The sequence below is a fragment of the Schistocerca americana genome, chromosome 11 (genome assembly GCF_021461395.2).
Source record: "Schistocerca americana isolate TAMUIC-IGC-003095 chromosome 11, iqSchAmer2.1, whole genome shotgun sequence".
NCBI classification, from domain to species: Eukaryota; Metazoa; Arthropoda; class Insecta; order Orthoptera; family Acrididae; genus Schistocerca; species Schistocerca americana.
Genome location: NC_060129.1, coordinates 147,937,683 through 147,962,458, shown reverse-complemented (window position 1 = coordinate 147,962,458; position 24,776 = coordinate 147,937,683). Strand labels below are relative to the sequence as shown.

The following is a 24,776-nucleotide window of genomic DNA, read 5'->3' as shown; positions in this document are numbered from 1 at the left end:
CAGGTTGGTTTTGTTCAGGATTCCAATACACCATACCATTCTCCACTCTTTCGGTTACAAAACCCTATTTTTCAACATAATATCCGTTCAGTACAACAGCTTTATGCCACATTACTGGAAAGGCCAGTATGCACACACGGTACCACTCTACTGGTCGATGCTGAAGCCAATGTTTTCCTACTTCGATAACCTTTCCATCATTCCTGTACTGCTTCCGCCAAAGTGCATATTTCATTGGGCCAAACAGATGGAAGTAGGAATGTGCAAGTTCCAGGCTGTAGGGTGGATGAGGAAGAACAGTCCGGTGAAATTTTGTGGGCTCCTCCCAGGTGTGCAGACTCGTCTGAGGCCTTGCGATGGCATGGATGGGGAGAAGTTTGTTTGCACGTTTAAGACAACAAATATGCTCAAGTTGTTTCTTCAATTCCTGAGGGTAACACAGTACACTTTCGTGCTGCACCACAAGGGCAGACATCAAACAGAATAACCCTTTTAGAGTCCCAGAAAACTGTCACATTGGCTTTACTGGTTAAGGGTGTGGCTTTAAACTCTTTGTTTCCAGTTCAAAGTGACGAATCAACGTTTCATCGCCTGTGACGATGCTCGGCAAAAAATTGTCACGATCGGCCTTGTAATGCACTGTTAGGCGGCGAGGCACCCCCCGGGCAGACACCTTTGAGCACTCCAACTGGTGGACGAGTGTGTTAGCACTACTAAGAGAGAAGTCCTGTCGAGCAGCGAGATGTCTGATGGTCATCCATCGAACACCTCAAGTCAGAGTATCTGTACATTCCAACATTGCTGGAATTGGAATGTACACAGGTGATAGGACAGGTTAATGTGACCTCTTTGCAATGGCGATAGACCCTCACCCGACGACTCACCACGCTTTTGTTAACTGCCCGGTTCAAATGGTTCAAATGGTCCTGAGCACTATGGGACTTATAAACATCTGAGGTCATCAGTCCCCTAGAACTTAGAACTACTTAAACCGAACAAACCTAAGGACATCACACACATCCATGCCCGAGGCAGGATTCGAACCTGCGACCGTAGCGGTCGCGCGGTTCCAGACTGAAGCGCCTAGAACCGCTCGGCCACTCCGGCCGACTTAACTGCCAGGTTTCAGTACAAATTCTGCAAGCACATAGGAATATCTGCGATGCTCTGGTCTTCCACCAAAAGAAACTCATTTACAGGAATGCACCTTCGCTACAGAAAGCTTTGTATAGTGCCACCACCTACTGGAATTTCAAGAAACTACAGAGGCTGAAGGAGGAACATTCCACAATGACCCACAACAAATTCCACATTTTTTTGACCAAAACCGATCGAGAAAAAAAGTGTTGCATTACTTACTGAATGTCCCTCATGTCTTCACCAAAGAATACTGACCAGGATTCAAATACTGAATGTTGGGTTATAGGAATACAAAACCTCAATATCAACTTCGTACACAAGTTAAACTGCCCGTCATCTTAACTCCCGCAGTTCACTAATATCAGAAGCTGGGACTGGTAAGTTTTTGGTTTCAAGAGTGTCTGCAGAGATGTGGCGTGGCAGTGTATTGTGCTAGACTACTGCCTGAAGCACTTTCACAGATTGCTGTCTGTCGATCCTGAGGAAGTATCGGATATGGACGACGAAGCGTGCAACGTCTTAAACAACTGGGAGTGGAATCACTTGTAATCTTTAATGAACCACCTTGTATGTTCACTTAATGAAGGTTGGCTATTGCTCACTAGAGCTGTGGACCAACACATACATCCGCAATATTTGCTGTTATGAAGCTATGCTTCCATTCGAGGTATGATTTCTCTTACCTCATCTTTGCGGTCCTTGCCTGAGGTGTACATTGGTGGCAGTGGTATTGTTCTGCATCTGTTGCAAATGTTGGTTCTCTCAACTTTCTCAATAGAGTTTCATGAAAAAAATACCTTGTTTTCCCCCAAGGAGTCCATCTGAGTTCGTGGAGCTTCTCCGTAATACTTGTGTGTTGACAGAACCTACCAGTAACAAATGTAACAGCAAGTGTTTGAATTGTTTCAATGTCTTCCCCTATCCAATCTCACAGGGATCCCAAAGACTGGAGCAGTAGTCGACAAATGGTCGCATGTGTTTTCTGTATGCTATGTCCTTAACATATAAGCAACACATTCCTATAATTTTTCCAACACACCCCCAAGTCAACCACACGCCTTCCTTACAACTGACTATGTTCTCTTTCCATGACTATGTGCTCTTTCCATTTAATGTCACTCTGAGAGATGTGACAGATCGGTGCAGACCTCAAAAGAATGAGGACTTGGTCTAGGTGTGATGCCAAGGACTCAGCCACACAATAAATTCAAAACAAAAGAACATGTAACACAGACAATATTTTGAGAGCAACAACAAGCAGTATCGATCACTCACAGCACGGAACACAAACACGACTTAAACAGAGAGAACTAGACGTCTGGGGTTAGAGTATAGCTTACAAAATAAGGTGCCGTCATCCCACACTGTTTAGTAGTCACCCTCACACAACACAGTTTGCCGTGCTCCACAGGTAGGCTCTGCACGGAATGCAAATGCCACCTATCCTTTCCTCTCTTCCCCTCCTCTTAGGCATCCTCTCAGCCTTCTCCTGACTTCCGACTTCATCCTGTGTTTCTCCTAGCTCTCCTCTTCTCATCCATTCTCTTCACACACTCTTACCTTTTTAATGTTTCTTCCTCATACTTGTCTTATAGGAATTTTTCATATGTTATCCACTAAAGCCTTTCATTTCAAACAACGGAAAATCCAGGATGGAATGTGACAATATTATGAAAAGATAAGTTGCTACTGAGCATATAATGGAGATGCTGAGTCACAGACAGGCCCAAAAAGACACACACACACACACACGCGCGTGCAGGCGCGGAGTGGAACTCGTTAGGTTCAGATCAAATTACAAACATAATTAGTTTTTGTATAAAAAATTCCAGAAGTCTCTTTTCTTTTATTACCCTTATGTCACTGTTCAAATTAATTATGCCAATCACATAGCCAACTACAGTGGTAGTGCAAGAGTCTGAGAGAATACTGAAAATCCCTTCGGCACTCACGTGCTATAGCTAAGGTGGCTTTTGTAGGCCGACCCGAGTTTATATCCTGGCCTTATAGACGCAAGTGTCCTTTATCAAGTCATTTGTCTCAACTTCCCGTACATCAATGTTGTACACGGGAAACAATTATTTTTTAGGTCAAGCGTGGGCAACCTTTGGTGAGCCACTGTCCCAATTCACATACTCTCTCAATCTCGTGGGCCACTTCGTCACGTGGTGCGACAGCAGTGCTCCTAGTGCATAAAGCCATCCGTGATGTTGTTTGCAGGTTATTGTACTGATATGAATGGCACCCCCTTCCCAACAAGCCACGTCAACAAATTATGACTCAAAACACACATTTTTCAAACTATGAGGCATATTCCAAATTGGTCTGGTGACCAATTTTAAACTGATGGCAGGGCAGAATGAAGTTTCACACATGCAGCACTGTCTACTGACCCTTTAGGGAACTACTGCAGTGTCAGTTTGATTCAGTAGTCATTTGCCAGTCACTGAGAGCAGATCGCGATGGCTGAGACAATCGTAGATCCTGCCAGTTGTGAAGTGCACAGTGTGATTAGATTTTTGCTGGCAAAAGGATCTTCAGCTGCTAAAATCCATTGTGAGTTATATCTAATGTACAGACCTGAAACAAAGAGTTTGAAAATGGTGTCACGAACTGCAAAATGGCCGCACAAATGTTCAGAGTGGCAGGTCCAGTATTCGGACCGTCATAGTCGATCAACTGATTAGCGATTGACAATTAGTGGTATGGGTAACGAACTCCAAAATGTTGCTCAACCGCAGTTTACAGGATTGTCACCGAACAGCTTGAATTTCAGAAACTGTGTGTGAGATGGGTTCTAAAAATGCTCATTGATCAGCGCATACAGAAAAGAATGCTTAGTGAACAACAGTTTTTTAAGTTCCATAGACAAGATAGAGGTGATATGTTTTCTGACACTGTTATGGGCGATGAGATCTTGATATCATACACCAACACAGAATCAAAACAACAGTAAATGCAGTGGCACCATTCAAGTACACCAATCTCCATTCTGGAATTGAAATGTAATGGCTACTGTTTCTTGGGAAGAAAAAAGGCATCCTTTCAATCGATTTCATGGACCAACAATTACAGCTGACATTTACTGTGAAGTGCTAACCAAACTGACATGTGCAACCCAAAATCCATGTCGTGTGAAACCGTCATCTGGCATAATCCTCCTTTGCGACAACACATGACATCACGCCACTGCCAAAACTGAGGAGATGACTCAAGATTTTCATTGGGAACTTTCTGAGCACCCTCAGTAGAGTCTTGATCTTGCACCAAGTGACTATTTCCTCTTCTTGCATTTGAAAAAGTGGCTGGGTGGACAACAATTTCAAAATGATGATGAACTCGAGACTGGAACGAGATTTTCACTCTGCAGTGGAGTGTGCACTGATATGAAACTTCCTGGCAGATTAAAACTGTGTGCCGAACCGAGACTCGAACTCGGGACCTTTACCTTTCGCGGGCAAGTGCTCTACCAACTGAGCTACCCAAGCACGACTCATGCACCGTCCTTACAGCTTTACTTCTGCCAGTATCTCCTACCTTCCAAAATTTACAGACGCTCTCCTGCAAACCTTGCAGAACTAGCACTCCTGAAAGAAAGCATATTGCGGAGACATGGCTTAGCGATAGCCTGGGGGATGTTTCCAGAATGAGATTTTCACTCTGCAGCAGAGTGCGTGCAGATATGAAACTTCCTGGCAGATTAAAACTGTGTTCCGGACCGAGACTCGAACTTGGGACTTTTGCCTTTCGCAGGCAAGTGCTCTACCATCTGAGCTACCAAAGCACTACTCACGTCCTGTCCTCACAGCTTTAGTTCTGCCAGTACCTCGGCTCCCCTCCCAGGGGACACCACCTTATAGTGGGCACCTTCAGTGCCAGACGCGAGGGTCTGCGTACTTCAGTGAAGTCGAGAGCTATGCCAACGGTAGCATAGCTACTAGCAGGGTTGCCCAAGCCGGACTGGTCTCGACAGAGGAGCCAGACAAAGTGTGTCCCACAACATAGGGCAGGAAGGGCTCTAGAGGCATAGTGAAGCCAGCTTCCCTAGAGGAGTAAACCTCATACAAATCCTGGTCCTCCAGGTTGGGGGTTGGGCATGGGGCTAATAACCCTATATTGTAAAAAAAAGAATAGTACGGAAATTCAAGAGAAGCGTCAGAAACTGGATGGAAAGCATGTATCACGACCCCGGCAAAGGAAACAGATAAAGCCTGGAAAAATGAAAGAAATAGCCAATGAAATTTTAAAATTCAAATATGATATTGTAGGGTTACAGGAAATAAGATGGCAGGGGAATGGGCAGATAGATAAACCTGAGTACTCATTGGTATATAGTGGACCAGAAGAAAGAACAGGCCACTTGGAACAGGGTTTTTAATAACTAGGGAAGCTAGGAAAAGCCTTCTAGAATTTAAACTCATAAATGAAAGGATGTACAGACTCAGACTAAAAGGTAAATTTAGGAATATATCAATAGTTAATGCACATGCACCAACAGAGGAAAAAGAAGATATAATTAAAGAACAGTTCTATGAAGACTCGAAAAAAGTATGCTGTGCAGTACTTAAATATGACCTGATGCTAGTAATAGGAGATTTTAATGCAAAAATAGGGAGGAATGAACATCCATATGGAGTTTCTGGAAAATATTCACTACATGAAGAAAACCATGAGAACAGAGACTTACTATGCCAATTCACAGCAAGGAATAATATGATTATTAAAAGTACCTGCTTTCCACACAAAAGGATCCATCTGGGTACTTGGAAGTCTGCAGCCAATGGAGCAGTCAATCAGATTGACCATATTTTAGTGACTGCACGCCATTCCAGGTCAGTTACGGATGTATGGAACTGCAGAGGACCAAACTGTGATTCAGGCGACTTTGTGATAAAATCAGTCTTGAGAGAGAAACTGTCATTAACAAATGGCAACAGAATAGGAAAGATGATGAAATGGAATACAGACAAACTGAACATCCCTGATGAAGTAAAAAAATACCAAGTAACACTAAGCAGAAAGTTGAGCAATGAAGAGACCACAGTAGGAGTACATGAAAGGTGGAACAGGTTTGAAAAAGCCATTAAGGATGCTGCAGAGGAAATAATAGGCATAAGAAGGAACAGAAGAACCCAGAAAGATTGCAGGTCAGCAATAGAGGAAAACAGCAGGGCAAGGACAAAAGTGCTACAGAGATAAACCAGAAATAATGTGGAACAATATAGAGAATTAAGGAGAAGAGCTAACATACTGTGCAAGAGAAAGAAAAGAGAGTGGAATAAGAAGAAATTTCAAGAACTAGAAGAACTAAAGGAACAGAGTGAAATAAGAAAGTTCTATCATGCCATAGGCAAAATGAAGAATAGATTCCAACCAAAAACAATGGCCTGTTCCAGTAAAGAAGGGAAAATGATAAGGGAGGAAGAACAGATAGTGGGATGATGGGCAAAGTATACACTAAGCACCAGCCTAGAAGATGAAGAGACAGCTGCACAGGGGGGAAGAATGGAGCTGGAAGTAGACAATGAAACCAATGAGGCAAGAAAGCCAACACTACAAGAGGTCTCCCAGGCTGTGCACAAGTCAAAAAACAATCGAGCCCCTGGGGAAGACAGCATAATTGCTGAATTAATAAAAAGTGGTGGTGAGGCTGTAATAAAGGAACTGCACACATTAATATCAGATACATGGGAAACAAAACTATGCCAGGTACTTGGAAAATTGCAATAATAGTCCCCATTTATAAGAAAGGGGGCAGAACAGCACGTGAAAACTATAGAGGTGTAACACTCCTAAGTACAGCTTATAAGATCTACACAAGTATATTAAACAAAAGGATACAGAAGAGTGCAGAAGGCATACTAGGGGAATATCAGTGTGGCTTTCGACCAGGCAGAGGAACAACTGATCAAATATTTGTGATAAGACAAATGATGGAAAAGTTCTCTGAATATGATATAGATCTGCATTTCCTATTCATCGATTTCAAACAAGCCTTTGACAGCATAAATCGGCAAGAACTATACAGAGTACTGAAAGAAGTTGGTGTATGTGCTAAATTAATAAGACTAATCAGAATGACAATGACAGAGACAAGAGCAAAAGTAAAGGTCCTTAGCAGAACAAGTGAAAGCTTTGGCTTTAATAAAGGTGTGAAGCAAGGGGACAGTCTCTCCACTGTCCTATTCAATATAGCCCTGCATAGTGTAGTAAATAAAATCAACAAAAAAGGCACCGTATTTATGAAAACTAGCCAGATATGTGCATACGCTGATGACATTGTTATAGTAGGAAGAAATACCAATACACTCCTAGAAACATATCGGGCAATGGAAACAGAAGCCTTAAAAATTGGCCTCATAGTAAATGAAAACAAAACAAAATATATGGTAATGTGACAATCTGAGGCCAGAATAACCCCTAAAAACCTAAACATCAATGGGAAATGCTCCAATGGAGTGTCCTCTTTTAACTACTTGGGAGCCCTAGTAACAAATGGTAACAGTATTGGAAAGGCTATAAGGGAAAGAATACAAGCAGGAAACAGAGCTTACTTTGCAAATATGCAGCTTTTCAAAAATAGCCTTGTTACAAGAAAAACTAAACTACTAATATATAATTCCCTAGTCCGCCCAGTAATCACATGTGGCTCAGAGGTATGGACGTTGACAGAACACGATAAAAATGCACTAAGAAGCACTGAGCAGAAAATACTACGCAAAATCTATGGGCCAATAAGGGAGGAAGAAGGCTGGAGAATATGCTACAATGCCAAATTGCAAGAGTTAATACAAGGCAGGGACATAGTAAAATTTGTGAAATCACAGCTAATATGATGGCTAGGACACTTGAAGAGGATGGCACAGGATAGAATTCCACAGAAAATGATGAAAGGTATGATCCATTCAGTTAGGCGAAAAGGGAGACCTAGAAGAAGATGGATCGATGAGGTAATAATGGATATCAGCAATATGGGAGTCCGCGGGTGGAAAAGAGCAGCAAATAACCGAGAAGTGTGGAGGAAGATTGTTGAAGAAGCCAAGGCTCACCAAGAGCTGTAGCGCTACTGAAGAAGAAGTACCTCATCTCCTACCTTCCAAACTTTGCAGAAGGTCTCCTGCGAACCACACAGTTTTAATCTGCCAAGAAGTTGCAACTCGAGACTGGACTTACTGACTGGTTCAATTCCCAACATTACTGAAAGTGTACAGATATGAATGACAATTATATGGAAAAGTAAAGTAGGTATGTAGTAAAATATTGTTCTCAATAAAAATCTTCTCTCACGAGTTAATTTTTTTTATGATCAAATGGACAATAGCTTTCGAGTACACCTTGAACATTCATTTTACGTTCATCTCCTCTCTTTTTTACATGTTGTGGGAACTGTTTCTTTGCCTACAAAGTTTTACAATAGCTGTCTTAAAAACTTCCGTTGCAAAATTCTGGAATGCTCTAGTAAAGAAACAATGTTCACAAAACGCGAATAAATGTGAACTCTGAAGACGGGATGCCGGGCATTTTGGAATGTCACCAAAGGAAAATAAATGCCTGTAAAAGCAACTAGTTTCAGTGAATTAGTTATAAATTACCTTCAATTTCAAGGCCCGCAGTTTTTTAATATATCCACAACAGACAAGAATTATTTACTACTGTCAATATGAGAAAGAAACTTGAGACGAGAAGAGCGTTGACAAAAATATCTGAAAATGCGGCCCAGGCCGAGTACACTGTGTGCGCCTCTCACTGTCTCCCAGGAATTTCTTCTATGGGCCGGACTGAAACCAATGGCAGGCAGGACACCTGCACCGGAGCCTCTTGTGGTTAACTCCCTGTACAATATGTTAGGTGTATACAGGTTATTCACAATATCTCCTGGTTTTCAGAAGATGATTGTGCATAAAATAGGAGTTGTGGTCTTCAGTCTTGAGACTGGTTTGATGCAGCTCTCCATGCTACTCTATCCTGTGCAAGCTTCTTCTTCTCCCAGTACTTACTGCAACCTACATCCTTCTGAATCCGCTTAGTGTATTCAACTCTCGTTCTCCCTCTACGATTTTTACCCTCCACGCTGCCCTCCAATACTAAATTGGTGATCCCTGGATGCCTCAGAACATGTCCTACCAACCGATCCCTTCTTCTAGTCAAGTTGTGCCACAAACTTCTCTTCTCCCCAATCCTATTCAATACCTCCTCATTAATTATGTGATCTACCCATCTAATCTTCAGCATTCTTCTGTAGCACCACATTTCGAACGCTTCTATTCTCTTCTTGTCCAAACTACTTATCGTCCACGTTTTATTTCCATACATGGCTACACTCCATACAAATACTTTCAGAAACGACTTCCTCACACTTAAATCTATACTCAATGTTAACAAATTTCTCTTCTTCAGAAATGCTTTCCTTGCCATTGCCAGTCTACATTTTATATCCTCTCTACTTCGACCATCGTCAGTTATTTTGCTCCCCAAATAGAGCGTCTTTCCAAGTTTCGATTTGGAATGTGTGCTGTGGTGCAGTTGCAAACCACACCACTAGGGGACAATTGTGACAGAATGTGCTTAGAGTGGAGCGACGCACACATTTTGTGTCCTCGATTTCACTACATGTGGGTCATTTGTGACAGTTCAATGACTATTTGTACCAAACATCATGCAAATGCTACAGTAGTAAAAAGAATCTGTGAGTGATACAACACATTCTACGAGATGGCTGCTTATGTGGTGCCGAGAAAACACACCAGGCGTGAACATTGGCAGACAAGTGAAATTTAAAATTTTCCCAGTGAATTAAGTGCTCAAAGAGATTTTGGGGTTGCAGTTGGTCGTTGTAAACTTCACTCCACAATATTTCCACTGGACACCTGTCAGTCATCTTCAGGTGAGCCATCAAAGATTAACGAAGATGGCCTCCACTCCATCTTATATAATACGCTGATAGTATTGCTGCGCGCGTGTCAGAATCACGGTGACAGAAGGACACCAACGCTGGCGGCAGTGCCCTCATTGGTGAAACTGCTATGATCGGCTGTCTTCGGTGTTGCCACTTGACGGAGTCATCGGATTATTCTGATGTCTTTGTATGGAGCAAATCTCAGAGATGACAGGATCCCGCGTATTATCCAGCTGGTAGCCACTGTCACACTCCATTAGATTTTTCGAAATCCGTAATTCAACCGATTCTTTTAAAATGGAGTCCCAGAAAAATGTTGCTGTGGCCAAAATTAATGTTTTGTCATACTCCATTGAATGTCCATTGGAGATACAATGTTCTGCAGACTTGGCGCACGCGCGCGCTCTCTCTCTCACACACACACACACACACACACACACACACACACACACACACACAGATTTGTACTTCCACTCTTCAGGTTGACATCCCAAACCATGAATGTGCTTAAAACCCTTGTACACAGGGCACATACAATGTTGGATGCAGATAGTTTACTTAAAGAGCTTGCACATTTAAGAACAGTGTTCAGAGACAATGGATACTTGACCCGGCAAATTACCAGGGCATTCTCACCTGAAACCAAGAACCGGGAATTGGATGAAGAGGAGAACGTGCTAGCAAAGCCCTTATCTTTTCATCCCTTTTTTGCAAATATTTCCTTCAAAATAACGGGAATCCTTAATAATTTTCAGGTGAAAATAATTTTCCACTCACCATCTAAGATTTCACATCTACTGGGATCAGAGAAGGATAACTTATTATTGCGGAAGACGGGAATTTTCAAAATATCTTGCCAGTGTGGTGTGGCCTATACAGGACAAACAATGTGCACAGTGGAAGAACGTTGCACAGAACACAAACAGTGCATTTGTCTTCTGCAATACAGCAAGTCTGCAATTGCAGAACATTACATCTCCAAAGGACATTTAATGGAGCATGACAGAACATTAATTTTGGCCACAGTACATCTTTTTGGGACTCCATTACAAAAGAATCCACTGAAATAAGCATCACAGAAAATCTAATGAACCGCGACAACAGCTACTAGCTGGATAATGCGCAGAATCTCGTCATCTCCTAGATTTGCTCCAAAGACGCCAGAATACTATGATGACTGCGGTGGGTGGCAACACCAAAGATGGCTGATCATTGCAGTTCCACCAGCGAGGGTGCTGCCGCCTGGCGGTGTGGTCCTTCTGTCACCGTGACTACGACACATGTGGCAATATTATCAACACTCTATATAAGACGGAGCAGAGGACATCTTCGTCAGTCTTCGATAGCTCACTTTAAGATAACTGTCAGGTGTCCAGTTGAAATATTGCGGAGTGAAGTTGACGACGACCAGCTGCAATCCTGAAATCTCTTCAAACACTGGCAGAGAGGGTAGAGCATGTGCGAGAGTCATCCTTTGGGATCCTGACGAGATCGACAACACGTACGAGCAGAGAATTTAAAATACTGCAGTTAACTGTCCAGTGCATTTTACGCAAATGTCTGCGTGTAAAAGTGTACCGCCTGCAGCTCTTACGTGCACCAACTATTCTGGACAGTGAGCTCCATTCTGACTTCTGACAGAATTTGCAGCAGCTAATAGAAGCACACATTTTTCACAGAAGGTAACATCCAGTGATGAAGTCCAGTTCACGTGCCTGAGAAGGTGAATCACCATAATGTGGGTGTTTGGACACACAATATCTACACAAGATTGTGGAACAGATTTGTGATTCACTTACAGTTAACATCTTTTCTGCCACATCCTCTACAAAGGTTTGTGGACCATTTTTCTTTGTGAAGAAAACTGCGAGCGACTTCGTGTACCTGGACATGCTACAGCAATGGTTTACACCACAATTACAGCGAGACAGTGCAGACTTCTTTTTGCAGGAAGACAAAGCTCCACGACACCTTCTTTCAGATGTTTGTGATTACCTCGGTACCAGACTGCCTCACACCGCATGATTTCTTCATGTTGGTTTATGTCAGAGATCACGTGTTTTTGTCTCCAGTGTATGGTAAGCATACACCTGTCCAATCTTGAAGCATAAAGGATGATGATACAGCTCTAACTAATGTACAACACAATACATGTTTTGTTCTCGTTATTTTGTAACATTGACAAAGCATATTGTCTCGCTGTGAGTTTATTGATTTATTTCTATGCTTGGGGATTCATAAATCTTCTGTCATGTTTATTTATCTTCCTTCTATCTCAAAGTCTATGTCTCCATATTTATGAGTTATCAGGGTGAAAAACTGATGATTTTATGTGACAAATTATGTTTCCACTTATCAGGTATCAGCAGAGAATTTTGATCTTATCAACATATAAAACTGTTAAAAACCCATTATATTAGGTTGGTCCATAAGTTCAGAGCATACTTGTTTTGCATGTTGGTACCCCAGTTGCTATGGTTTTTTTTTATCAATTGTCATTTTTTATTTGTAGTTCACTGTTGCTATTTGAGTTTACATATTGAAATTTTGTGATCTGGGTAGAGTGAGTGGACACTAGAAAATGAAATGCCAAGTGGAGAAATCAAAACATTTCCAGCTTATTCTTCTGTTTGTGTTCAATAGAGGGGTGACAGGAGTAGAGGCAGAGCGTATGGAGATAATGCCATTGGACAGAGCAGGGCAAGAAAATGGTTTTCTCATTTTAAGGAGGATTGTTTTGACATTAGTGACTCTCCACATTCAGGAAGATCTTCAAGGTTTGATGAAGATCATTTAAACGCATTAATCCACAATGATTTGTGTCAGTGCAGTCAAAAACTGGCAAATATGATGAGCTGTTATCAATTCACCATTGTGCAACATCTGTATACAATGGGAAAGGTTTAAATACTAGGTGTATGAGTACTGCGTGCTCTAAGTCAAAGTTACACAAATCAGTGGGCGGCCATATGTACACCCCTGCTTGCTTGTGATCAACTGGTTCATGAACAACACTGACCATCCCCCCCCCCCCCCCCCCCCCTGTATCGTTACTGGTGACGAGAAATGGTGTCTTTATGCCAATGTAAGGAAAAGAAAGGAATAGTTGAGTCAAAACAAAACAGCAACTTCCCTTATGAAGACCTGTGTGCACCCACAAATGATAATGTTATGGATCTGGTGGAAAAACAACAGTGTGGTGGTTCAAATGGCTCTGAGCACTATGGGACTTAACATCTGTGGTCATCAGTCCCCTAGAACTTAGAACTACTTCAACCTAACTAACCTAAGGACATCACACACATCCATGCCCGAGGCAGGATTTGAACCTGCGACCGTAGCAGTCGCGCGGTTCCAGACTGAGCGCCTAGAACCGCAAGACCACTGCGGCCGGCCAACACTGTGGTGTACTACGAATTGGTTCCCCGGGGTGTAACCATCAGTGATGATATTTATTGTCAACAACTGCGACGTCTGCCAAGTGCAAGCTGAGAACAACATTTGGAAGACTGCGTGAAGTAATGCTACTCCACAGTAATGCCCACCCACATTCTGCTAGACCGACAAAAACCATTATATGGGAGTTGGGTTGGGAAGCCATTCCATACCCACTATATTCACCTGATCTTATGGCCACGGAGTTTCACCTTTACCATTGTCTGTCAAACAACCTCCGAGGAACTTCATTTCTGGATGAAAAGTGTGCTCTGAACATGCCTCTACACATTCTTCATCTCAAAACCACGTGACTTCTACAGTCGCGTAATCAACAAGTACCCCCACATTGGCAGACTGTTCTAAATATTGAACAAGAATATATTATTGGTGACTAAAGTTTTTGATATGTGTATCTGTTAAAAAACGTATGTAAAAATGCTACAAACTTAGGCACCAACTTGATAATATATTGTTCCTAAAATGAACTGATACTTCACAAATATACAGTTATTATTTGATGTAAACTAATGTACATATAAGCCATTTGCGAAAAATATAGACATGAATGAATCTCTGTGGTCTGTAGATGTAAGACTGTTATATCTTTGGTTTATGTTACTCTTGCTGGAGGGAATTGGTAGTGAGCTGTGATCATGATCAGACATGGGGAGGCAAGACTGTAACTTGTTTCCATTGCACCTACATGAAATATATTCTCAAAGTATGAGGAAACCTGAAAAATCATTTTGTGCTTATTCAAGAGTGAAGAGAATATATTTGACGGCGATTTTAACTGGTGTATCGTTTTAAAGAAATTTTATTTATACATAGTTACACTATTCTGAGAACACGACAGAACTGTACGATTGACAATTTTGTCGGAGGAAGGAATTACAAGACAAAGATTAACATACTGTTCTTAAACATTTTCAAGATTCAGGCTACTTCTCAGCGAAATCATATCCCATTTTATTTTAGGACAACGAGGAACAACAACAGCAGCAGCCAGCAGCAGCAGCAGCAAAAATCTTAAGAGCAGTATTATTTTCAACTACTGACTTCCGTTACATGGTGTGTTAATGGAATAGAGTCATTTGTTTTTAAATCACCCAATAGATCTAGCACCCTTGCCCTGCAATTTCTTTTAATCGATCCTACATCTTATGTGCAAAGACAAAACTGTGACTGTTCTTTTATTATTATAGTTATTTCAAAATATTTTAATTATAAGGCAGCACATTATTTTAATTATATGGCAGGACAATATTTTACTTATATGGCAGTAAAGGGTGGCTTTGGAACTACCACTCAATTTGAAAGAGTTGGGGTCACTGATATTGACCCAAACATGTCAGGATATGTAACGCAGGAGTTCAAGTATTATAAAGACTTTTGCTGCACCACACATGGGGGCCCACATTCAGCACCTGTAATGTGAGTTACAAGCTCAAGGGATGCTCTATCTAGTACCACATGTCTATTTTGTCTACGTGTCACAGTTTTTGGGCAGATGTCTCCCGAAACCCGAAGGTACTAAAGAATCGCACAGTACACGTGGTTAAATACCAAATATTTTGCGTCTCAAAGTCGGGTAGGGGCCGGCAGCCACACCCCACAACTTAATACGTACAGTCAGAAAGCCGGGACAGCTACTTACCGCGCAGAGGCCGCCACGGTGTCCCAGTCGGCGGCGAGGACGGTGGCCAGCTGCGGCCGCACCACCTCCCGGAAGACGCCCTCTGCCTGCGCCAACAGCTTGCGGTATTTGGCCAGCCGCCCCACCACGGGATGCGCCACCACGGGTGTGCGCAGGGCCTTCAGCAGCAGGTAGAACGACACGTTGCTGCAGTAGCTGTGAACCACAAAGGGCAGAGCCTTCAGTAACATCCACATCCACACGGTTACTCGGCAATTCACACTTAAGTACCCGGCAGAGGGTTCATCGAACCATTTTCATACTACTTCTCTAGCATTCCACTCTCGAATGGCGCGTGGGAAAAAGGAACACCTAAATCTTTCCGTTCGATCTCCGGTTTCTCTTATTTTACTGTGATGATCATTTCTCCCCACGTAGGTGGGTGTAAACAAAATATTTTCGTATTCGGATGAGAAAGTTGGTGATTGAAATTTCGTAAATAGATCTCGCCGCGTATCATACGAGTAAGACTTCAACCCCTATTGCACGACAACACGAAACGAGCTGCCTTCTCTGCACTTTTTCGATGTCCTCCGTCAATCCTACCTGGTAAGGATCCCAAACTGCACAGCAATAATCCAGCAGAGGACGGACAAGTGTAATGTAGACTGTCTCTTTAGTGGGTTTGTCGCATCTTCTAAGCATTCTGCCAACAAAGCACAGTCTTTGTTTCGCCTTCCCCACAATATTATCTATGTGGTCTTTCAAATTTAAGCTGCTCGTAATTGTAATTCCTACCTATTTAGTCAAATTGACAGCCCTTAGATTTGTGCGATTTATCGTATACCCATGTGGATGACCTCACACTTTCCTTTGTTTAGTGCCAATTGCTACTTTTCGCACCACACAGAAATTCTCTCTAGATCATTTTGTAATTTAAATTGATCTCCTCATGATTTTACTAGACGGTAAATTACAGCGTCATCTGCAAACAATCTAAGGGGGCTGCTCAGATTATCATCTAGATCATTTATGTAAATCAGGAACAGCAGAGGGCCTATGACACTACCTTGCAGAACACCAGGTATCACATCTGTTCTACTCGATGATTTACCGTCTATCACTGCGAACTGTGACCTCTCTGAGAGGAAATCACGAATCCAGTCACACAACTGAGACGATACTCCATATGCACGCAATTTGATTAATAGTCGCTTGTGAGGAACGGTATCAAAAGCCTTCCGGAAATCTAGGAATATGGAATCGATCTGATATCCCTTGTCGACAGCACTCATTACTTCTTGGGAATAAAGAGCTAGCTGTGTTGCACAAGAACAATATTTTCTGAATCCGTGTTGGTTATGTATCAATAAGTCATTTTCTTCAAGGTGATTCACAATGTTCAAGTACAGTATATGCTCCAAAATTCTACTGCAAGTTGAGGTCAGCGATATGGGTCTGTAACTCAATGGGATAGTCCTATTTCCTTTCTTGAATATTGGTGTGACCTGTGCTACGTTCCAGTCCTTAGGAACAGACAGGTAAGACACGTAGCCACAGTAGCTGTAGACTGCACGGAGTGGGCGGCGCCATTCCTTTAACTGCACTACTTCCTGACATTCGGGTCAGCTGGTGGGAACTCGGCACAGTAGCAATGCCTCGGCAGGCGGTGTTACACGAGGGCTTTTCGGCAACTGGGAACCCCCACGGACTTGCCATCTTTGATTCTCTTCGTGCTTATAGGATCTGAACACTATTACCTGGACACTAAAACATTACATACGATCATTATTTATTAAGTAACCTGGAAACATGGTTCAGTCAAAATGGCTTAAGGCTAAACGTTTCAAAAACCCACATGATGAGTTTTAAAACCAAACATTTGAAAACTGAAGAAATGTGCGTCACTCACAACAATCAAAAAAAGGAAGAACTTGACTCAGTCACGTTCCTGGGAATAAACTTACACAGAACTTTGAGTTGGAATTCTCATATAGAATATCTAGCAAATAAATTAAACAGCCTTGCATTTGCAATGGAAATTTTAGCCTGTGCCACTGATATGGCCACCAGGAAAATAACATATTATAGCTACTTTGAATCGGTTATTCGATACGGAATAATTTTTTGGGGAACTCGGGAAATGTTACACAAATTTTAAAATTGCAAAATAGTATGATTTGCAACATGTGCTCTGCACAGCTGAGGGCATGTCGACCATTATTTAAAGATCTAAAAATATTAACTGTCACCTCTTTATACATCTTTGAAGTGGTTCTTTTCCTACGCAGCAGAGCTGATCTATTTAAAAAAACGTTTTGAACACTCATATGACACAAGACATAAAGAGAACTTTATGCTCACCTCTCATCGCTTAAAACTGCGTGCTCAGACTCCTCAGTACATAGCCGTGAAAATTCACAACACAATAAAAGGGTGTGACATAATGAATATGAAGATAAATATTTTAAAAAGCAAGTTACGTTATTTTCTAATTGAATGATGCTGCTACTCTGTGGAAGATTTCATAAAGGACGAAGTCCCTAAAATGGAATAAAAATTTATGATAGTTATAGTAGATGTAAATACTGTACGTTTGACAAATTGTAAGTAAGTAAACGATCCACAAAGTATTATTGTAAGTCTGACAAAATTTTAAATAAGCAAATTGTAACCTTGATATGTCTCCTGTACATCAGACATATGTTCTGAAATTGTGTACATTATGAGATGAATAAAACACATTTCACATGAAAGACGTCTATGCCTTGCCCTGAAAGTGACTTCAAAACTGTATTTACAGAAATGTATTTCTGCTTTTTTATATGTAACAAAATACTTTTGTAATTAAAGTAGCAATGATATCATTTGGCCAGAGACATTTTGCTAAGAGAGCCAAGCAGAGATGAACAATGTATACAATCAGTAAAGAAACAAGCAATGATTATTTACATAATTATTTTGAGCAGTCTGTGGTTACCTCTGTACATAGTTAAATATGTGATATTTACTTGAAATGCATAAGTCAAGTTTATTTAGAAAAGCACACCTTATTGATTCTTGTGATGACAACTATTACTGTGTAGGAATATTTGGTTGGTTGGTTTGTGGGATTGAAGGGACCAGACTGCTATGGTCATCGGTCCCTTTTTCCAAAACTTCAAACACCCACATAGAATAAAAATGAACAACGGATATGACAACAGACGACACAGGACAAGAAAGACGCAGACAGATACCAGACAAAAGGAATTAAAATCACACAGACTGTGACAGTGGTTGGCCGACAACAGAGACAAAAAAGGAAAAGCCAAACACCTTGAAACACACTAAAAAAAAAATAACCCAGTCTAAAATCGTAGACCAAAGGCCAGACTCAAAACAAAAAAAATGACCAACACTCAGATTAAGTGATAAAAACCCCGGCCCGAATAAAACGCAAAAATACGCCTGCCACGGCAGTGTCATCTGTTAAAAGGGCAGGGAGCGTATCAGGCAGCGCAAACGTCTGCCTGAGCACTGCTAAAAGAGGACAGGCCAACAAAATGTGGACCACTGCCAAAGCAGATTCGCAGCGACATAGAGGTGGGTCCTCACGGGGCAATACGTGGCCGTGCGTCATCCGGGTGTGGCCAACGCGCAGCCGGCAGAGGACAATAGACTCCTTGCGAGAGACCTGCAAGGAGGAGCGCCACGCACCGGTAGCCTTCTCGGTGGCCCGAAGTTTGTCAGGTGAAGGCAGGGTGCGCCATTCTTCACCCCAGGTGCGAAGTACGTTCTACTGCAAAACTGTCCCGAGGTCACTCTCCGAAAGCCCAATCGATAAGGCTGGTGCACCGACAACCTGTTTGGCCAGCATGTCAACACGTTCCTTGCCCGGGATGACGACACGACCAGGGGCCCACACAAAGACCACAGAGCAGCTGCAATGGGCGAGAGTATGGAGGGACTTCTGGAAAGCCACCACCAGACGAGAACGAGGGAAACGCTCGTCGATAGCTCGTAAACTGCTCAGGTAGTCGCTACAGATAACGAAGGACTCACCTGAGCAGGAGCGGATATACTCTAGGGCACAAGAGATGGCGACCAGCTCAGCAGTGAAAACGCTGCAGCCAGCCGGCAATGAGTGTTGTTCGTAATGGTCCCCTAGAGTGAAAGCATAACCGACACAACCAGCAACCATCGAACCGTCAGTGTAGACAATGCCAGAGCCCTGATACGTGTCAAAGATGGAAAGAAAGCGGCGGCAGAAGGCCTCAGGAGGGACCGAGTCCTTCGAGCCCCGTGCCAATTCGAGCCGAAGGCATGGGCGGGGCACACACTACGGGGGTGTACACAGAGAGGCCCGGAAAAGAGCTGGAAGAGGGAAAACCTGAAGCCCGGAGAGTAGCTCTCTGACGCGAACTGCGATCGTACAACCCAACCGGGACTGACATTCTGGGAGATGGGCGACAGACTCAGGGAACAGGAGATGATAATTGGGATGCCCAGGCAAGCTACAAATGCATGTAGCATAAGCGGCAAGTAAACGTTGGCGCCGTAACCACAGTGGGGGGACACCTGCCTCCACAAGGATGCTGTTCACAGGGCTGGTCCGGAAAGCTCCAGTGGCATGTCGGATCCCGCTGTGGAGGATAGAGTCCAGCACCTATAACGTGGAAGGGGATGCTGAACGATAAGCCAGGCTCCCATAATCCAGACAGGACTGAATTAATGCCTGGTAGAGCCGTAAGAGGGTAGACCGATCGGCACCCCTGCTGGTGTGGCTCAAGCAATGCAGAGCATTAAGATGCCGCAAACAAATCTGTTTGAGCTGCCGAATATGAGGGAGCCAAGTCAATCGGGCATCAAAAACCACACCCAAAACTGATGTGCAGCCACCACAGCAAGAGGTTCGCCGTCAAGATAAAGCCGTGGCTCAGGGTGAACAGTGCGTTGCCGGCAGAAATGAATAACGCAGGTCTCGGCAGCCGAAAACTGGAAGCCGTGCACTACAGCCCAAGACTGCACCTTGCGGATAGCGCCCTGCAGCTGATGTTCAGCAACTGCAACGCCAGTGGAGCTATAGTAGAGGCAGAAGTCGACACCATACAAGGAAGCTGAGACAGACATTCCCACCACCACAGCGAGCCCATTAATTGCAATTAAAAACAGGCAGATACTTAAGACAGATCCCTACGGTACCCTGTTCTCCTGAACTCGGGGGGTACTATGGGAGGACGCAACTGGTACGCGGAAGGTACGATGCGACAGAAAATTTCGTATGAAAATCGGCAGCGGACCCCAAAGACCCCACCCGTGAAGTGTAGAGAGGCTGTCAAAAAAGACAGTGACGAGGTGCTGACGGTGGGCAAAGGCCGTACGGATGGCAGACTCCAGGCTCACCAGATTATCGGCGGCAGAGCGGCCCTTATGGAACCCACCCTGAGACGGCGCCAGAAGGCCCCGAGACTCGAGTACCCAACTCAACTGCCGGCTTACCGTGCGTTTGAGCAACTTGCAAAGAACGTTGGTGAGGCTAATGGGACGGTAGCTGTCCACCTCCAGTGGGTTCTTGCCAGGTTTCAAAATGGGGATTACGATGCTTTCCCACCATTGCGACGGGAATTCACCCTGAACCCAGATACGGTCGTAAAGGTCGAGGAGGCGTCGCTGGCAGTCCACTGAGAGGTGTTTCAGCATCTGACAGTGGATGCGATCTGGCCCGGGAGCCATATCAGGGCAAGTGGCTAGGGCACTGTGGAATTCCCACTCACTGAACTGAACATTGTAGGATTCAGGACGGTACGTGTGAAATGAAAGACTCCGACGTTCCAACTGCTCTTTCACAGAGCGGAAGACCAGTGGGTAATTCGCACAAGTAGAACTGTGAGTAAAATGGTCTGCTAAGCGGTTTGCAATTATGTCGGAGTCAGTACAAACTGCTCCATTCAGTGAGAGTGCGTGGACGTTGACAGGGGTCCGATAGCTATAGAGTCACCTGATCTCAGCCCAAACCTGCGATGGAGAGATATGGAGGCCAATGGTGGAGACATACCTTTCCCAGCACTCCTGATTGTGTTGGTGAATGATGCGGCGGGCCCGCGCACGGAGGCGTTTAAAGGCGGTGAGGTTTTCTAATGAGGAATGCCGCTTGTGACGCCCGCCGGCGATCTTTAATCACCTCGGCGATCTCAGGCGACCACCAAGGCATAGTCCTCCGCCGAGGGGACCCAGAAGAACGGGGAACGGCAGATTCTGCGGCAGTAATGGTGCCGCTGGTGACCGAGTCAACCACCGCATCTATGGCTTCATTGGAAAGAGGCTCAATAGTGGAAATGGAGGAGAACAAGTCCCAGTTAGCCTTATTCATAGCCCATCTGCTAGGGCGCCCAGAAGAGTGACGCTGTGGCAGCGACGGAAAGATCGGAAAGTGGTCACTACCACAGAGGTCGTCATGCACACTCCATTCGACAGACGGTAAGGGGCTAGGGCTGCAGATCGAAAGGTCGATGGCTGAGTACGTGCCGTGTGCCACAGTGAAATGTGTGAAGGCACCGTCATTTAAAATGGAAAGATTGAGCTGTGCCAACACTTTCTCAGTGACAGTGTCTCTGCCTCTTGCCACCAGTCCACCCCACAAAGGGTTATTGGTGTTGAAGTCGCCCAGTAACAGAAAAGGTAGCGGCAATTGGGCTATCAGTGCAGCCAGGACATGCTGCGGGACATCACCATCCAGTGGAAGATAAAGACTGCAGACAGTAACAGCCTGTGGTGTCCACACCCGAACAGCGACAGCCTTTAAAGGTGTCTGCAGAGGGACAGCCTCGCTGTGAAGGGAGTGAAGGACGTAGATGCAGACGCCACCAGATACCCTCTCGTAAGCTGCCCGGTTCTGATAATAACCCCAATAGCCACGGAGGGCGGGGGTTCGCATCGCCGGAAACCGTGTTTCTTGAAGAGCAGTGCAGAAGAAAGGGTGAAGGCTGAGAAGTTGTCGGAGCTCAGTTAGGTGGTGGAAGAAACCGCTGCAGTTCCACTGGAGGATGACACTGTCCACGGCCGAGGAAGGTGTGAAGGGACCGAGGAGGCAAATTACGTCGCTGGGTCACCTGCTGCCACCGATCGAGTACCGACAGGAGTGACGTCCGTCACGTCCGAGGAACCGGCGAGATCGACGTCCTCAGCGGACGCAAGAATCTCCACCTCATCCTCAGACGCAGAGCTCGTAGGTAGCAGTGGAGTAGGTGCCACTGCAGGTTCCTCGGCCTTAGAGGTCTTCAATTTCGCTTTCTCGCGCTGTTCCTTTGGTAGCCCTTGCCGGGAGGGCTCTGTCGAGTCAGTCTCCGGGACCGAAGAGGATCGCGGAGCTCGACGACCAGTGACCTGTGGCTTCTTCAGCCACTGGTGGGTGTCTGCTGTGCAGCTGGTAGGAACCTGGGAAGGGAGTGACCCAAGGGATCCATTCCTAGAGAGAGAAACCGAAGAAGACTTACACTTCTCCGGCTTAGAAGTGGAGACCAGTGTCCCCAGTGGTTGAGGGGGTGCTGCTCCCGAGGTAGGTGGTGCGGGAGCAACAGAGAGAGCAGTGGCCCCCACCGTCAAGGGGCTCTGAGAGCTGACAGTATGTGGCACAGCTACGGGAACTGTAGCAGGAGTGACAGTGGCGGCATAAGATGACGTCATGCGTACTGGATGAAGTTGTTCAAATTTCCACTTAGCCTCAGTGTAGGTCAGTCGGTCCAGGGTCTCATATTCCATCATTTTCGTTTCCTTCTGTAGAATCTTACAGTCCGGCGTGCAAGGGAGAGGGTGCTCTCCGCAGTTGGCACAGATGGGAGGTGGGGCACACGGAGTATCAGGATGGGGTGTGTAGTAACCAAAACCAACTGCGGGAACGCCTCGGGCTACAGATCGGAGCGGCGATGGAGCACGCACCACCGGGTAAACACAAGGACGATTCGGACGACAGACCAACGACAACCGACTATGACAGACACAACAAGGAAGAGATAAACAGCGGAGGCTGGTAGAAACCACAACACCAAACACCAACAGTAACTCCACTTGGAACCAGAGCCAGGCAAATGTCAACAACGAGCAACGACCAGAACGCAGTACAGCCGAGATAGAGAAGCAATCCAGAGTGAGTACCAGACTGACTGGACTAGGGCAGAGCAGGTCCCTATATACGAAACCGGAGGGAGCGGCTATTGGTCGCGGTCTGCACGTAGTGTAGAGGTGGTGCCCTCACTGCGCGAGAGCTGCTGCGCTGAAGAGCCGCCGCGGACGCGGAGTCCTCTATGGGCTGGCCACGTCCATTTGTTCTGGAGCGTGTTCGACTTCCACGGTGGGAGGTACTAAGAGGATGGATGACCACAATCACGACATATGAGGCCGGAAGCACAGCGGGAAGACATATGACCCAACTTCTGACACTTGAAGCACTGCATTGGGGGAGGGATATACGGCTTGACATCACAGCGGTAGGCTGTCACATTGACCTTCTCAGGTAATGTGTCACCCTCGAAGGCCGAGATGAAGGCACCAGTGGCAACTTGATCATCCCTCCGACCCCGGTGGACACGCCAGACGAACTGGACACCTCGTCGCTCTAAGTTGGCGTGCAGCTGGGCATCGGACTGTAAAAGGAGATCCCTGTGGAAAATAATTCCCTGGACTATATTTAAGCTTTTATGTGGGGTGATAGTAACAGAAACATCCCCCAGCTTCTTACAAGCGAGCGAGGTTCGTGACTGGGCAGAGGATGCCGCTTTTATCGAGACTGGCCCTGACCGCATTTTGGACCAGCCCTCCACCTCCCCGAACTTGTCCTCTAAATGCTCTACACAGAACGGTGGCTTCACGGACACAAAGGATTCCCCGTCAGCTCCGGTACAGACGAGATACCGGGGCGAATACGTTTCGCTGTCATTCGTAGCCTTTCGTTCCTCCCACGGTGTGGCCAGGGAGAGGAACGATTTGGTACCATACACGTTAGCTCTAAAGTGAGCCCTCGAATGCTTAGAGACTGCTGGTGGCTGGCCACCAGCAAGAGAAGATGTGCCACGCTTCATTGCGTGTCATCCACCCTGATGCCATCTACTCCGACCAAGGGCCCTCCCCACGGGCGCCACCCAGTCACAGCAAAGGCCACCTGGCAGGATGGCCATTGCCGGGAGTCTCGATGCCCCAGGGAGACGGGCATCTACTCCTTGGCATGCACGGGGAGTTAACGGCGCAGGCATCAGTAGAGCGATCCCCGTGTTGTCAGGGGGCTACAACTGACAGGGTACATGGCGACCCCACCACAACGGACTGGCTACCATGCTGGATATTACGAGGTGCATTCAAGTTCTAAGGCCTCCGACTTTTTTTCTAATTAACTACTCACCCGAAATCGATGAAACTGGCGTTACTTCTCGACATAATCGCCCTGCAGACGTACACATTTTTCACAATGCTGACGCCACGATTCTGTGGCAAATGTATTTCTAGTTGCATGCCTTTTTAATATATATATCACCGGTTGTTGTATGACTATTAAAAGATTATAATTAATGTTAGTCTGGTTGGGAATTTGGTAAGCTAGACTGGATACCCGGTGAAACAGTTGCGCAGTAATGCAAGGTTAACTTCCCCAGACAGCTCACAGCTTTTAACCTGCTATTATTGTCTATCAGTTCC

At 44.9% G+C, this 24,776-nt stretch overlaps 1 protein-coding gene across 1 annotated transcript in view; it reads right to left on the bottom strand.

The window, feature by feature from the left end:
* The window catches only part of LOC124553874 (something about silencing protein 10), a 184,529-nt gene that overhangs the window by 25,977 nt on the left and 133,776 nt on the right, over positions 1–24,776 (bottom strand). The window contains exon 7 of the mRNA XM_047127877.1: positions 15,132–15,326. Within this exon, the coding sequence (XP_046983833.1) occupies positions 15,132–15,326 (195 nt within the window). The remainder of the gene's footprint in view (positions 1–15,131; positions 15,327–24,776) is intronic.